The sequence below is a fragment of the Hyperolius riggenbachi genome, chromosome 11 (assembly GCF_040937935.1).
Source record: "Hyperolius riggenbachi isolate aHypRig1 chromosome 11, aHypRig1.pri, whole genome shotgun sequence".
Taxonomy (NCBI): Eukaryota; Metazoa; Chordata; class Amphibia; order Anura; family Hyperoliidae; genus Hyperolius; species Hyperolius riggenbachi.
In genome coordinates, this window is record NC_090656.1 from 223,166,277 (window position 1) to 223,182,000 (window position 15,724).

The 15,724-nt window shown below is 48.2% G+C and overlaps 1 protein-coding gene across 2 annotated transcripts in view; it reads right to left on the bottom strand.

Moving 5' to 3' along the window:
• LRP4 (LDL receptor related protein 4) overlaps positions 1–15,517 on the bottom strand; it is a 132,737-nt gene extending 117,220 nt beyond the window's left edge. Inside the window, exon 1 of one of the 2 annotated variants that reach the window (XM_068260915.1) lies at positions 15,011–15,509. In XM_068260915.1, coding sequence (XP_068117016.1) covers positions 15,011–15,062 — 52 coding nt within the window. In that variant the 5' untranslated portion in view covers positions 15,063–15,509. Of the gene's footprint in view, positions 1–15,010 lie in introns of both variants that reach the window. The other variant, XM_068260916.1, reaches the window with a different exon arrangement.
• Positions 15,518–15,724: the final 207 nt, after the last annotated feature.

Sequence of the window (15,724 nt, forward strand, 5' to 3'; positions counted from 1 at the left end):
GCTCAATTAGAGAGGTTTTCACAGCTCGCCGAGGCTGAAAAGCAGCTTCCCAAATCTTCACATCAATTATGAAACAGGGCAATTAACTGGCCGACAGGGATCATGGATGTGTAATGCTGTTATCTGTACAGCCATCAATTAACCGAGTCCCCCCCCCCCCCCATCATTACTCTACAATTGGTAATTCGGTCCGCATCAGCTGAGCATTACTGGGAGAATCCAGCTTTGTCTGAAAGAAATACCATGATAAATAGAGAGAACAGGCAGAGCAACCCAGAGATAAGAACACAGAGATGAAAGGACAACAGTGGTGAGAAGAATATGGAAGCTGCCATATTCATTTCCTTTTAAACAATACCAGTTGCCTGGCAACCCTGCTGGTCTGTTTGGCTGCAGTAGTGTCCGAGTAACACCAGAAACAAGCATGCAGCTAAACTTGTCAGATCTGACAATGTCAGAATCACCTGATCTGATGCATGCTTGTTCAGGGGATATGGCTAACAGTATCTTTATAATTTTAACTTCTGATCAAGAAAATGATCGAATTAAGCGAAGAAAAACATATATATATCAGAATCAATTTATATATATATCCTACTGATTGCAAGCGCCTGATCCCAAGTTCAATATCAATCTCTTTCTCGATTAAAAGCAGATCGGACATATTGGAAATATCGATCAAAATACTGGCCATAGGTCACCGTGTTTGTTCTTTCCATTCATTTTCAATCAATATCCAATCAGAAATCTGATTTGGCTTTCTCTTATATACTAACGATGTCAGATACGAATATCGATCTGATCACTTACTATGTGAATGGGGCATAGGACAGGTTCTCTTTATTCTACTGACATCCCCCCTTCCTCCCCAGGAGCCCTATTTTATCTATGCCACACAGGGGTGAGGTCATTGGAGACCAGGAGTACGCCGATCATTGCAATATCGCATGCCGTTACTGACGTGCACGCAATCGACCACGTCGGACTGAGATTTTTCAGCATGCTTCATTGATTCTTCCGTCTGATTTCAGCCCAAAATCGATCAAAGTCACAGATCGGGCATACTTGTTGCAAGATGGATTTTAATTTGATTCGATAACATTATCGCATTGATGGTCCATGGCGCCGCAGAATCAGTAGATGTATGGCCATCATTACTCTGCAGCGTATGGGTGTGATGTACAGGAAGTGCTGCAGCAGATCTATGTCGGCTGGAGGCAGGAGCAGAGCCCACGGTCACCTCAGACATATTGCTTCATATTGCTCTAGCACAGTCTACTCGGTTGCCATGGAAAACAGGATAGCAGACAGTGGCATCATCAGCAGCAGATTGGCTGCTTGTGGCACAAGCGTCAGCCAGCATGAAACACACCGATATAGGTGCTGCCGTCCCAGCCACACGCCGGTAGTCATGGGAAAATATAGGAATACAAAGTAAAAAAATAAAATAATAAAAATGAATGACGTGCAGCAAGCCTACGCGATCGACGCCCGCTAACGTCAGTGTGGTTTGTTTTTTTTACCTCCTTAGAATTACCAATCAGTAATCATTGAGAGGAGGCCAGCTCGCAGGCAAACGCTGGGAAGGACACCGCAATGGTTAACGATCTCCGAGTATGTGTACAATATCTGCAGAGGAAGGTCATTCACTGGCACTAAACACCACATACCTGGGCAAAGCCAGGGAACATCTGCTTACAAAAACTAAAGTGCCAAGAGAGATGACACTTCAATAAAACTCCAGTATTCATAGAAAACAAATTCATTCTCTCAGTGCTTAAAGGGAACCTAAACTGAGAAGCATGTGGATTTTCCATTTTAAAATAATACCAGTTGCCTGACTCTCCTGCTGATCCTGTGTCTCTTACGCCCGGTTCACACTTGCGGTGGCCCTCCGGAATCGCCGTGCCGGAGCCGCACCGCCTGCAGAACGGACGGAACGGACGCACGGCATAGCAATTAAAGCCTATGCGTCCGTTCACATGGGTCCGTTCTGCAGAACCGGAGCCGGACCGGATCCGGGCCGGATCCGGACTCCGGCCTCCGTTCCAACATGCGCTATTTTTTCATCCGGCCCCTCCGGCAGCCGTATCCGGGGCGGAGCCGGACTGCACCATCCGGCCAATACAAACAAATGGGAACCGGAGGCCGCACAACACACTGGCTGAGAAATCCGGATGTTCTACCCCACTTCCTATGCGGATTGTTGCGGCGATATTGGCTGGGGACACATGGGCAAGCATTTCGGAGTGGAGCAGCACGAGCTGGAGGTGTTGGCAGGATGTTGGCAGCATGTCGGAGGTGGAGGTGAGTGCTAAACAGCAGAGGGCCTGATTCCACAGGTCCCCCTTCTGCTGACCTCCCAGACCCCAACATTTTTTTTTTTTTTTTTTTACGTTACTTTGCCAAACGGATCCGGATCGCATCCTGATTACCACCTGATGCAACCTGACCGGATCCGGATCGGATCCGGATCAGAACCGTACGGTTCCGATCCGGATCCGGTCCGGATCCGGTCAGGTCATCCGGTCCGTTTGGCAAACAACCGCTAATGTGAACCGGGCCTAAGGGCTCGTTTCCACCAGTGCGGTGCGAATCACCGGGATTCCACCGCTGACGAAATCGCATGCGGATGCAATTCCGCGTGCGTTTTTGCCGCGATTTCGCATAGGCAGGGTATATGCGAATTTAACCATGTCACTGCCTGGTTCAATTTGCATTAGTTTTCATGCGAATTCGCGGCAAAAAACGCATGCGCGTTTTCCCTATTAAATACATAGCCTGCGAATCGCCTGCATTCCTCACGCAGGCGAATTCTGCAGGCTCTACCGTGCAGAAAAATCCTGCACAGAAAAACGCAGGAAAAAACTGACAAGTGGAAACAGGGCCATCCACTTGTATTGGTTATGCGAATCCGCATGCAGAGAACGCATGCGGATTCGCTCTAGTGGAAACGGGCCCTTATACTTTCAGCCACAGCCCCTCAACATGCATACAGATCAGGTGCTCTGACTGAAGTCAGACTGGATTAGCTGCATGCTTGTTTCAGGTGTGTGATTCAGACACTACTGCAGCCTAAGGGATCAGCAGGACTGCCAGGTAACTGGTATTGTTTAACAGGAAACATTCATATCCCTCTCAGTTAAGGTTCCCTTTAAAAAGGACCTGAGCTCTTGCACAGAACAGAAGGAAAACAGAGAAACATGCACCCTGTGTGGTAATAGAGAGAACAGCCCACCTCATTCCCTTCACGGGTGACAAATCACAGGTGTAATTTGATCTCTGAGGGCCCATTTCCACTATCGCAAATTTCGTATGCGTTTTTCACATGCGAATTCGCATAGCAATACAAGTGAATGGGACTGTTTCCACTTGTCAGGATTCCTTTGCGTTTTTCTGTGCAGAAAAAATTCGCATGGCAGAGCCATCAGAATTCGCAAACCGCTATGCGAATCGCATACAATGTATTTAATAGGAAATTCGCATGTCGTTTGGGTATGTGAATTTTCATGCAAATTTTCATGCGAATTCGCATAGAAACAATGGAAAAAAAAAAAAAAATCACACCAGCACTGCCATGGTTAAATTCGCATACATCGTCATCCATGCGAATTCACATAGACCCGCATGCGAATTTTTCCCGCGACGATTCCCACCGCACAAGTGGAAATGCAGCCTCAACTGTGTCGGCATAGAAATTTTGCAGTCCTCTGCAAGGACAACTGAAGTGAGTGGTACATGAAAGCTGCCATTTAAACAATACCAGTTGCCTGGCTGTCCTGCTGATCCTCTGCCTTTTAGGGTACGTTTCCACTTGAGCGGCGCGATTTGCTCGCGGAAACAGCGTCAACGAATCCGCATGCGGTTGCGGATTCGTTGACGTTTCCATGCGAATTTTCACGCGGAATCGCCCGCGGTTTTAACAACGCGATTTTAACTAGGTCAATGCCGACGAGCATTGACATGGGTTTTTAGACGAAATCGCACGCGGAAACGCCGGGAAATCCGCAAGACTAAAGAGCTTGCGGTTTTCCTATTTTAGTTACATTACCGACGATTCACGTGCGGGTGTGCGAATTCTGACGGCTCTGCTGTGCAGATTTTTTCTGCATAGCGAGCCGCACAGAATTCCTGACAAGTGGAAACGGCGCCATCCACTTGTATTGGTTGAGCGAATCTGCATGCAGGAAACGCATGCAGATTCGCTCGAGTGGAAACGTACCCTTAGCCACAGATCCTGAACAAGCATGCAGCAGATCAGGTGTTGCTAGCATTTTTTTTTTTTCAAATCTGATTAGATTAGCTGCATGCTTGTTTCTGGTGCCATTCAAACACTTCTGCAACCAAATATATCAGCAGGACTGCCAGGCAACTAGTATTGGTTAAAAGGAAATACATATGGCAGCCTCCATATACCTCTACCTTCAGTTGTCCTTTAACCCTTTGTCTGCTTTCATAAATGCAGGAAGTAGACACACTGCAGATTTATTGCAGGGTTTGTACCAGCTGTGACAAAGAAATGTTTTTCTTTAAAGGTTATTATGCTGTTGCATATCTTTTAGCGCAGAGAGGGAGTTCTGAGTTCAGGTCCGCTTTAAAGAGCAACTGTAGTGAAAATAACAGTGAATAAAATTGCTTATTGTTTACGATATTCATTTATAGATTATTTAGTCAGTGCTGCCCATTATAAAAACTTTCCTCTCCCTGAATTACAAATATATCACTTTAGTTCTGCCAGATGATCAGTACAGAATGTTCATTTACTGAGAGGTCTATGCACAGAGAGATATACTGCTTGCTTGGCAGTTGGAAAAAAACCCACAATGAAACGGTCTGTGAAACAAGGTTCACAGACAGCAAACGGTCAGGACCTTGGTCATGACATCACCCTGTGGGAGGGGTTTCACCACGATATCAGATATACAGAGCCACCTGATGATCTGTTTGAGAAAAGGTAAAGATTTCTCATGGGAAAGGAGGTATCAGCTACTGACTGGGATGAAGTTGGTTAAAGTTCCTCTTTAAAGAGAGTTTGAAGTAAAATGTAAAAGATAAAAACGATACTCACCTGAGGAGAGGGACCTGAGCCTTCCCTCTCCTTAGGGGAGTATCTGTTTTTTCTTTTGCTTTTTACTTTAAAGCGGGATTGTCACCATAAGAATCCAATTTCAACAGCAACTGGTCTGAGTGTATTAAGTGATAAAGATGCTAATCCTGCATTCAAAACTTTTTATGCTGTAAGGGCTGGAACCCACAGGAGCGCTTTTGGCAGCGTTTTGGCAGCACTGCGATACGCTAGCAGTTTGCCAAAACGCTGGGCTAATATTAATGGATGGGGCAACTTCCACAGGAACGTTTGCGTTTCTCAGAAACGCAAACGCAGGACGTGCAGCATTTTGGGAGCGTTAGCGCTTCAATGTAAAGTATTGAACCGCTAGCGGAAACGCTCAGCAAAACCTAAACTGAGCGGTTTTGCTAGCGTTTTGCGGTTCAGCACACTGTAACAAAATGAAAAATAATTCACAGGACCAATCAGGATAAAAACGCAAAACGCAAAACGCTGGGCAAAAAAATACAATGTTGCAAAACACGACCAAAAACGCGCATGAATCCGCTTGCGAACCGCTCAGACAAAACGCTAGCGGTTGCGGTTTGCGGATTTCAGTGGGTTCCAGGCCTTATGGTTTGGAGTTATCACGTACCTTAGGAGCACTGGAACTTTAATTGCCATTGACATTCAGTTGCATGCTGGGGGTTCTTTTTATCTATAATATATTCCTCCTCTTCCCTTTATTTCCCTGCCTAGCTGAAACATGATCCTCTGCTCACTTGTGTTTACAAGCAAGGCTGAGGTGACTCAGCGATTGGAGGCGAAAAGAAAAAAAGTAAAGGGCAGAAAGGACACCAGGATTTAGCCTCAAACTGTGGGCAAAAGGCGTGGTTACCACCAGGAACATAATTCTATTTATTTACTATATAAAATTCACTGAAATCAAAACATGGACAGTACAATACGTATGTTACGTAAGTGGATCGAGTATTTATTTACTTATATATGAGTTTTTTTCCCCTGGCATAGCAGTGTTCTCCCCAGGCTCTTTTAGCCGGGTGCTCCACCCGGCTAATTTTTCATGCCACCCGGCTGGAAAAAAAAAATCTGGGGAGAACACTGCATAGTATTGCTAATCCTACTGTTTTAAAGTGAGATTGCGCTGAGTAGCAGAGGTACACTGTCTAAATTCAACTATCCTATTTTTCCCTCTCTAGAATATCTAGATCTGTGGCAGAGCAGGACTCAAGGGTGACAGCGTCATGTTTTGTACATATCCCGGGTGATGTGGGAGAGGTCATTCTACACAATGTCACTGGATCCATGGACTCAATAGCAGCCTCTGTTTCTCATCAGCTGTGGATGAGGGCTGGGGAATGTTTGAGGTTGCCAAAGGGCGGCCAATGCGCTGCAAGTGTGAAATGGTTCACAATCCAGCCTGTATCCCGCTGACCCCTCTTTATTGGAGGGCAAGTACAACCCTGACAAGAGTCATCTAAACCGCCCACATCAGAGCTCTTAAGCGGACCTGAATTAAGAATTTCCTCTGTTCTAAAAGATAAGCAACATCATAATAACATTTAAAGAAAAACATTTCTTTGTTACAGCTGATACAAATCCTGCCAGAAATCTGCATTGTGTCTACTTCCTGCTTTCACAGAAGCAGACACCTTGTTAACATTCTGTGTTCACAAATTAGCAGCAGTGGCAGAGGATATTCCTGAGCTGACACAGCTGAGAGATCAGATTACAGTGGTGATCAGTAACAGATGAGTGGCAATTAGACAGGCTAAACTCTCTAAATACATACAGGGTGCATTTCTCTTTTATTTAGCTATACTCACAAGAGTGGGTTGCAGATAGGCGCCGATACGCTGCCCACCTTGCTGCAAGGCAGTGTGTAGGGCCCTGAGGAAGCAGGTTAGCACCCGTGAAACGCGTTGTCTATTTTGTGTTTTGGATAAACGCTCTGAACGGCGGCCATGTAAATACGTACTTTCCTGAATCCAGCGTCTGTGCAGTAGTGCATCTGTGCAAGTCCCCTGCGCAGTAGAGCTCACCCAACTGCGATCAGCTACTTCCGTCTGACCCTTTGCTGAGAGCCTCTTCTGCGACTGCGCTGGAGCCGAGAAAGGTAAATATTATGACAAATTGTCTGCTGTGCCTTCGGAGTGGCCGAGCGAGACCATCGTGGGACAGGGGAAGCCTCAATCGGATACACAGGCTTCCCCCTCCCGAGGTAAGAACACCCCAGGGCTCTTTTTTTCGATACAGAGTCTCTTCAATGCATTTTTTGCACGCAAAAAAACTAAAAAAAAATTCTGCACATTTTGTCCGTTTTCGCTATCAATTATGTTAGCTGTTGTGAAAAGACACACGGTTTTCTGCATACAAACACACATGGCGTGTTTGAGGGAGGGTTGGGCTGGATTGGTTAGGAATCAGCGACAGGTGATCAGTTAGGGGGTGGGGGCAGAGTTGGTTGGAGTCAGTTCATGAAACCACTGACTCCAACTCCAGGTACTCTAAATTGCTCCGACTCAGTCTTATGCTGGAAATACACTATGAGGTTTTTTTCCGGCAGATAGGTGGCTCAATAGATAATATCTGACAGGTCAAATCTGATTTTAGTCGTTTTTCTGATTGATTTTCTGATCACTTCTATACAAAATTATTAGAAAAAATATAAAAATCAGACCGGACCTGTCACAAATGATCTATCGAGCCATCTATCTGCCGAAAAAAATCATTGTGTATTCCCAGCAGAATACTAACCAGGGCTGTGGAGTCGGTTAGTATTAGTATCAGTACAAAAATATCATCCGACTCCGAGTAACCATAATTACTCCGACACCTCAACTCCACAGCCCTGGTTAGGGTTAGGCATTTGGGGGAGGGGGAAGGGAAGGGGGGGGGGGGAATCGGTTAGGGATCAAGAGGTGGGGCTTGTGTGAGAGTAAGGTTAGGGTGGCCCATAGCAGAGTCTCAGTAATCCTCAATAATAAAACTGCAGCCCCTGCGTCCATGGACTTTTGCTACTGCGCATGTGTGTAGCACAGACAGACCGTTGGGACAGGAGGACGGGGCCAGGGAGCCGGATGAACTGGTGCGCACGTGCGTGGCGGACAGGTGCGCGCATGGGGACTGACTGTCGGCGTGAAAAGACCTAGAGCCCGTATTTAAACGGGCTTCGGTAAATTAGTTTACCAATATTCCACCCGTAGCTATATCTGGCGCCAAATTTCCCACAGCACCCTTTTTAAAATGTACAGTGTGGAAGATGTATGGACAAAACGGACAGCGTTTTACTGAAATGGTGAACATGACTGCAAACACATTAGCCCTCGTTTCGCCGCCCAGAACCACCCCCTGTCGGACACGTATTCCACTACTCTGTAATGACATGCTTGCATTTTAAATGCCAGCTGATCAATAAGTGTCAAGATTACTGTGAGCAGATAAGTGGTGACCAGAATGCAGCAACAAATAGTTACCTCCTTAGTTCTACTCTGCAGGTCAACAGTTCAGCCCTAGTCTTAGATCTCCACCAACTGCGTCAAACAGCATCACAATGCCAGCGAAACTACAACACTATATATTACATACGCAGAGGCGGCCAAGGGGGTTCAAATAATCAAAACAAATGATGGCTAAAGCTAGCCATACATCAGGCGATGATGGGCAGATTCGACCAAGAGACAAATCACTCTCTAATCGAATCTGATTAGAGAGAGATCTGTCAGCTGCATATACACCGCAGGCCGATTCTTGATCAATTTCCTGCTGAAATCGATCCTGAATTGGCAGAGTACGCCTCATTGCTGCCCCGACACTGTCCCCCTAACATCCATTGTGCCCCCCGGTGCCCAATGCAGTATACATTACCTGCCCGTGTCTGCCATTGGCTCCAGGCTGTGTCCGTACACGCGCCAAACGTGGTTGCTGGAGTAACGTGGGCATGTGTTCGCAGGCAACCACGTGGGGTGCAAGTATGGGTGGAGGACAGAGCCCGGAGCCAGCAGCGGACACCAACAGGTACCGGGGGGGGCACATTGGACGTTGGGGGGGGAAGACAGCGCCCGGGGGTTTCATCGCTTCGTCGATCATCCCAATATCGCTCGCCATGCACCCGCTCGACCACAACGTCCCAACACCTTGCACCATTTCCGAACCCAAATGCTTGGCCCTAAGTTGGCGGCATTGATTTTCATCCGATTCAATACTATTGAATCGGGTGGTCGATCGGCTGCCAAGTCGAGAGGTGTATGGACACCTTTACACTGATCGTTTTGAAGCAGAATCCTACTATTCAAAGCTGTGCCATTTCAATAGGATTCTTTTGCTAATCCGAACAGATAAATCAATACAAATCAGCTGCCCTGAATCCCTTTGCAATGCAGTCAGTCTGCAGTAAATACGCATCTTCGATTGTTCGATCAGCCCTCAATGATGAACCCGAAGTCATCAATTCATGTATGGCGCAACAGAAATTTTCTGGTGAATTTATTTGAAGTACAAATCTACCCATTATCTAATGCTTTATGAGATGTGTCTGTGGTCAGGTTTAGTGGCGGTCATTTTGCTGGTAGTCCAGCTTTGGAGCCGGTCATTTTACCGGTAGTCCAGCTTTGGTGCTGGTTATTTTGCCGATGGACAGCTTTGGTGCTGGTCATTTTGCCGATGGACAGCTTTGGTGCCGGTAGTCCAGCTTTGGTGCAGGTCATTTTACCGGTAGTCCAGCTTTGGTGCTGGTAATTTTGCCGATGGACAGCTTTGGTGCTGGTCATTTTGCCAGTGGCCAGCTTTGGTGCTGGTCATTCTGCCAGTGGCCAGCTTTGGTGCAAGTCATTATACTGGTAGCTAACCTTGGTGTCAGTCATTTTGCTAGTAGCCCAGCCTTGGTGCCGGTCATTTTTCCGGTGGACAGTTTTGGTGCCGGTCATTTTGCCGGTAGCCCAGCTTTGGTGCTGGTCATTTTGCCGGTAGCCCGGCTTTGGTGCTGGTCATTTTGCCGGTAGCCCGGCTTTGGTGCCGGTCATTTTGCCGGTGGACAGTTTTGGTGCCGGTCATTTTGCCGGTAGCCCAGCTTTGGTGACGGTCATTTTGCCAGTATTCCAGCAACCACAGAAAGAACGACTGATGAATTTGCTCAGTTTCAACCTACATTGCAATAAACACAAACTAAACATCTCTGTTTCCAATCCCTTTGCTGAAACACACACCGGTCTGCAGATATAAACTGGGGAGGAAAGGCAACGGTTTATAACAACAATAGTTATTGATTTAGAAAAAAAAAATCTAATCCTAAAAAAACATCTGAGATTACTTTTCAGTCGATCAGAGACACCCGCTCAGCGCAGGAAGTGATTATAAACGCCAGAAGCAATGAACAGCAGAATGAATAGCACGTCACACAGCTGCTCATATCTATATATATTACAATTAACACAAAACGGATAATGGCGGGGGGGGGGGGGATGAACGCTGAAGCCGGTGAATCATAGAGACAGATGGGCGGGAAGCACGGCAGCTAAGTGGTTAGCGCAATCACCTTGCAGCTATGAGATCCTGTGACCGATCCTCTACATGGACTCTACCGCTGTGTGTAGCCGTTATGTTTACATGGGTTTCCTCCCAAAAGCAAAGTGGCAGGTTAAAGGAAGCCATACACCAGGCAATGGGCAGATTCAACCTAGAGACCAATCTCTCTGTTATCGCATCTGATCGGAGAGAGATCTGTCAGCTGCCCACACACCACAGGCCGATTCTTGATCAATTTGAGCATGAAATCTCTTGGGAAGCGTTCGAGTTTCGCTGTGTCCGCCGCTGTTCTGCTAATGTATAAATGTGCCCCCTGTGTGTGCATTTATACATTACCTGTCATGTGTCGCCGAGCCCGTCTGTCTTCCCAATCTGCCGTTCTTCCATTAGCCATATACATGCCGTGTGCTATGCTAATGGGAGAGCGCCGGATTCGGAAGACAGACGGGCTCCGCGACACAGGACAGGTAATGTATAAATACACACACACACACACACACACACATTTATACACTGGGGAACAGCGGCGTTGGTTTAGTCACTCGCCCCAATACCGCTCGCCATTACCACTGCGCCCCTGACTGAGCAAGTCACGCCTACATCTTGCAGCATGTCCAACGGATACATGTGACCAATTTCGCCCCTGAAATTGGTTACATCATCGATTGGCCATGCACTTGGCTGCACCAATTTTCATTTGATTATAATAATCGAATCGGATGGTCGATCAGCCGATCTGGTGTGTAATAGATTGCAAGCCGTCAGAAGGGACAGTGGAGCAGACATACCAACACAAATACCAGTAAAACCAAAGCAAAAAACAGTGAATTTGCCAAAAGCAGCCCACCAAGCTTAGTTGTTCAGTGAATGAAGGATCCCGATTGGTTGCTGTGGGCAACCATTGACTGATGGGATTGTCAACAGTACAGAAGCTCATGCAAGCCATACAGAGATCATAATCTGATCAGGGAGGGCTCTATCTGATCGAATCTTTTCACACACTGCACTACCCCATCTACACGATACGATTCTTTGTACGATTCGATTACGATTCTATTTACGATCTGATTAAATCAGACATGTCCGATCAGGATTCGATCCGATTCAATTTGATTTGTCATCGTTTTGCAATGGCAAATCGAATTGAATCGAATCCCGATCGGACATGATGGATTTAATCGGATCGTAAATAGAATCGTAATTGAATCGTACAAAGAATCGTATCGTGTAGATTGGGCTATAGACTTAATAGATTTCAGCTCTAATCGATATCATCCATCTGATACAAGTGATCAATTTCATCCAAAAATCAATGTAACGATTGATCGCACTGGCATGTTTGCAGTACAATTTCTAGCAGATTTGACCCAGGACACTCTCTGCATGGGGTTTGTATGTTCTCCCTTAATTTGTGTGGCATTTTTTTTTACCACATCCTGAAAAAATACTGACAGCCTAACTGCTTAACCTCCATAACTGACTGGACATTAAACTATGGTAAAGCCAGGTGACATGGAGGTGCAAGGTCTAGTAGTCTCTCCTTGTACTACTAGAGTCTCATGATTAAACCTAAAGCAGAACACTGTCTGCATGGTGTTTGTATGCTCTCAACATGTGCAAAGTGAGTGGAACAATGTACTCTTTGAAAAGTGGCCACACTATATGAACACATAGTACTAATAAAAACAATTCTTTATTGAAACTAGCCCAAGAAGCAAAACTGGAACAGAAGTGGCCCAGCTGGGGTATACGGATATCTGGGTCATCCTGACTGGTCCACCTCTGCACTTGTCCTGGCATTTCCTTGGTGTGTATAAATGTGGTTCAGTTGTGTAAGGTGTACAGTAAACATATAGATATATCAGCAGGGTTATGAGTGGAGGGCAGTCAGTGGAGACAGTGAATAAGAAACACACATACATGCAGGGGCAGGAAGGCCAGCTGCAGGAGGTAGGAGATATGCAGGAGACAAGCGATAGGCAGGAGACATGCAGGAGGAAGGACACAGGCGCTAGACAGGAAACATGCAGGGATAGGAGGCAAGAGATATGCATGAGGCATGTAGGGACGGGAGGCAAGAGATATGCAGGAGGCATGTAGGGATAGGAGGCAAGAGATATGCAGGAGGCATGTAGGGATAGGAGGCGAGAGATATGCATGAGGCATGTAGGGACGGAAGGCAAGAGATATGCAGGAGGCATGTAGGGATAGGAGGCAAGAGATATGCAGGAGGCATGTAGGGATAGAAGGCAAGAGATATGCAGGAGGCATGTAGGGACAGGAGGCAAGAGATATGCAGGAGGCAAGAGATATGCAGGAGGCAAGAGATATGCAGGAGGCAAGAGATATGCGGGAGGCATGTAGGGACAGGAGGCAAGAGATATGCAGGAGGCAAGAAATATGCAGGAGGCATGTAGGGACAGGAGGCAAGAGATATGCAGGAGGCAAGAGATATGCAGGAGGCATGTAGGGATAGGAGGCAAGAGATATGCAGGAGGCAAGGAGATATGCAGGAGGCAAGGAGATATGCAGGAGGCATGTAGGGAAAGGAGGCGAGAGATATGCAGGAGACATGTAGGGATAGGAGGCAAGAGATATGCAGGAGGCATGTAGGGATAGGAGGCGAGAGATATGCAGGAGGCATGTAGGGATAGGAGGCGAGAGATATGCAGGAGGCATGTAGGGATAGGAGGCGAGAGATATGCAGGAGGCATGTAGGGATAGGAGGCGAGAGATATGCAGGAGGCATGTAGGGATAGGAGGCGAGAGATATGCAGGAGGCATGTAGGGACAGGAGGCAAGAGATATGCAGGAGGCATGTAGGGACAGGAGGCAAGAGATATGCAGGAGGCATGTAGGGACAGGAGGCAAGAGATATGCAGGAGGCAAGAGATATGCAGGAGGCATGTAGGGATAGGAGGCAAGGAGATATGCAGGAGGCATGTAGGGATAGGAGGCAAGAGATATGCAGGAGGCAAGGAGATATGCAGGAGGCATGTAGGGATAGGAGGCAAGAGATAAGCAGGAGGCAAGGAGATATGCAGGAGGCATGTAGGGATAGGAGGCAAGAGATATGCAGGAGGCATGTAGGGATAGGAGGCGAGAGATATGCAGGAGGCATGTAGGGATAGGAGGCGAGAGATATGCAGGAGGCATGTAGGGATAGGAGGCGAGAGATATGCAGGAGGCATGTAGGGATAGGAGGCGAGAGATATGCAGGAGGCATGTAGGGATAGGAGGCGAGAGATATGCAGGAGGCATGTAGGGATAGGAGGCGAGAGATATGCAGGAGGCATGTAGGGATAGGAGGCGAGAGATATGCAGGAGACATGTAGGGATAGGAGGCGAGAGATATGCAGGAGACATGTAGGGATAGGAGGCGAGAGATATGCAGGAGACATGTAGGGATAGGAGGCGAGAGATATGCAGGAGGCATGTAGGGATAGGAGGCGAGAGATATGCAGGAGGCATGTAGGGATAGGAGGCGAGAGATATGCAGGAGGCATGTAGGGATAGGAGGCGAGAGATATGCAGGAGGCATGTAGGGAAAGGAGGCGAGAGATATGCAGGAGGCATGTAGGGAAAGGAGGCGAGAGATATGCAGGAGGCATGTAGGGAAAGGAGGCAAGAGATATGCAGGAGGCATATATGGATAGGAGGCAAGAGATATGCAGGAGGCATGTAGGGATAGGAGGCAAGAGATATGCAGGAGGCATGTAGGGATAGGAGGCGAGAGATATGCAGGAGACATGTAGGGATAGGAGGCGAGAGATATGCAGGAGGCATGTAGGGATAGGAGGCGAGAGATATGCAGGAGGCATGTAGGGATAGGAGGCGAGAGATATGCAGGAGGCATGTAGGGATAGGAGGCGAGAGATATGCAGGAGGCATGTAGGGATAGGAGGCGAGAGATATGCAGGAGGCATGCAGGGATAGGAGGCAAGAGATATGCAAGAGGTATGTATGGATAGTAGGCAAGACACATGCAGGGAGATATGCAGGGACAGGAGACATGAGACTTGCAGGGACAGGAGACATGAGACTTGCAGGGACAGGAGACATGAGACTTGCAGGGACAGGAGACTTGCAGGGACAGGAGACATGAGACTTGCAGGGACAGGAGACATGAGACTTGCAGGGACAGGAGACATGAGACTTGCAGGGACAGGAGACATGAGACTTCCAGGGACAGGAGACATGAGACTTCCAGGGACAGGAGACATGAGACTTCCAGGGACAGGAGACTCGCAGGGACAGGAGGCAGGAGACATGCAGGGACAGGAGACATGAGACTTGCAGGGACAGGAGACTGGCAGGAGACATGTAGGGACAAGACACTTGCAGGGACAGGAGGCATGCAGGGGGACAGGAGATTTGCAGGGACAAGGGACATGAGACTTGCAGGGACAGGGGACTCACCTGGCAGGCAGAGCAGCAGGAGTGCCAGGCAGGAGCCCCGCAGCAGCCTCATCCCCCCGGGCTCAGCAGGCAGGCAGGTGGGTGTCAGTGATGTGGGTGGCTGAGTGAGGTCTCCCCCGGGTACAGCTCTCAGGCAGGCAGTTTGTGAGGTCTCTCCTGGCCAGCAGCAGATCCGTGCAGAGCAGATCCCATCACAGTCCGGGGTCCCCTGTGTGTCCCCGGGGGGGTATAATGCCCAGATGCCCGCCTCAGTGCTCAGCTCCTGCCCCCGGTACCCCCTATAGTGCCAGTCCACCGTCCCTGCACTCCGCCGTGTGTCCCCCTCTGCGCCGCACTTTCCTCTGTCCCTCTCCCCTCTGCTCTTCCCGAGCCCCTGCTGGAAGACACCAAGTGACGCGGCCGCAGGGGGGAACGCCTCCCGATCCTCCCGATTGTTTCTTCGGCTGAGCTGTGATCTCGCAGCCGATCCTCAGACAGGCTGGCGGGGGGGCCGGGTGTGCAGCCCCCTGCAGGGGTGGTGGGGCCGGTAGGCTGGGGGGAGACGAGCCTCGGAGCTGCCCGGGGAAAGCACTCTCCCGCACACCTGCATGTGGAGTGCGGCCGCCTGCTGGATCCTCTTACAAACTTGTCCAGAGAACTATAGGTGAATGGGACACAATAGTATGTACTAATGCAAAGCCAGCCCTCCAGCAGATCAACATAGGGCAGGGGGGG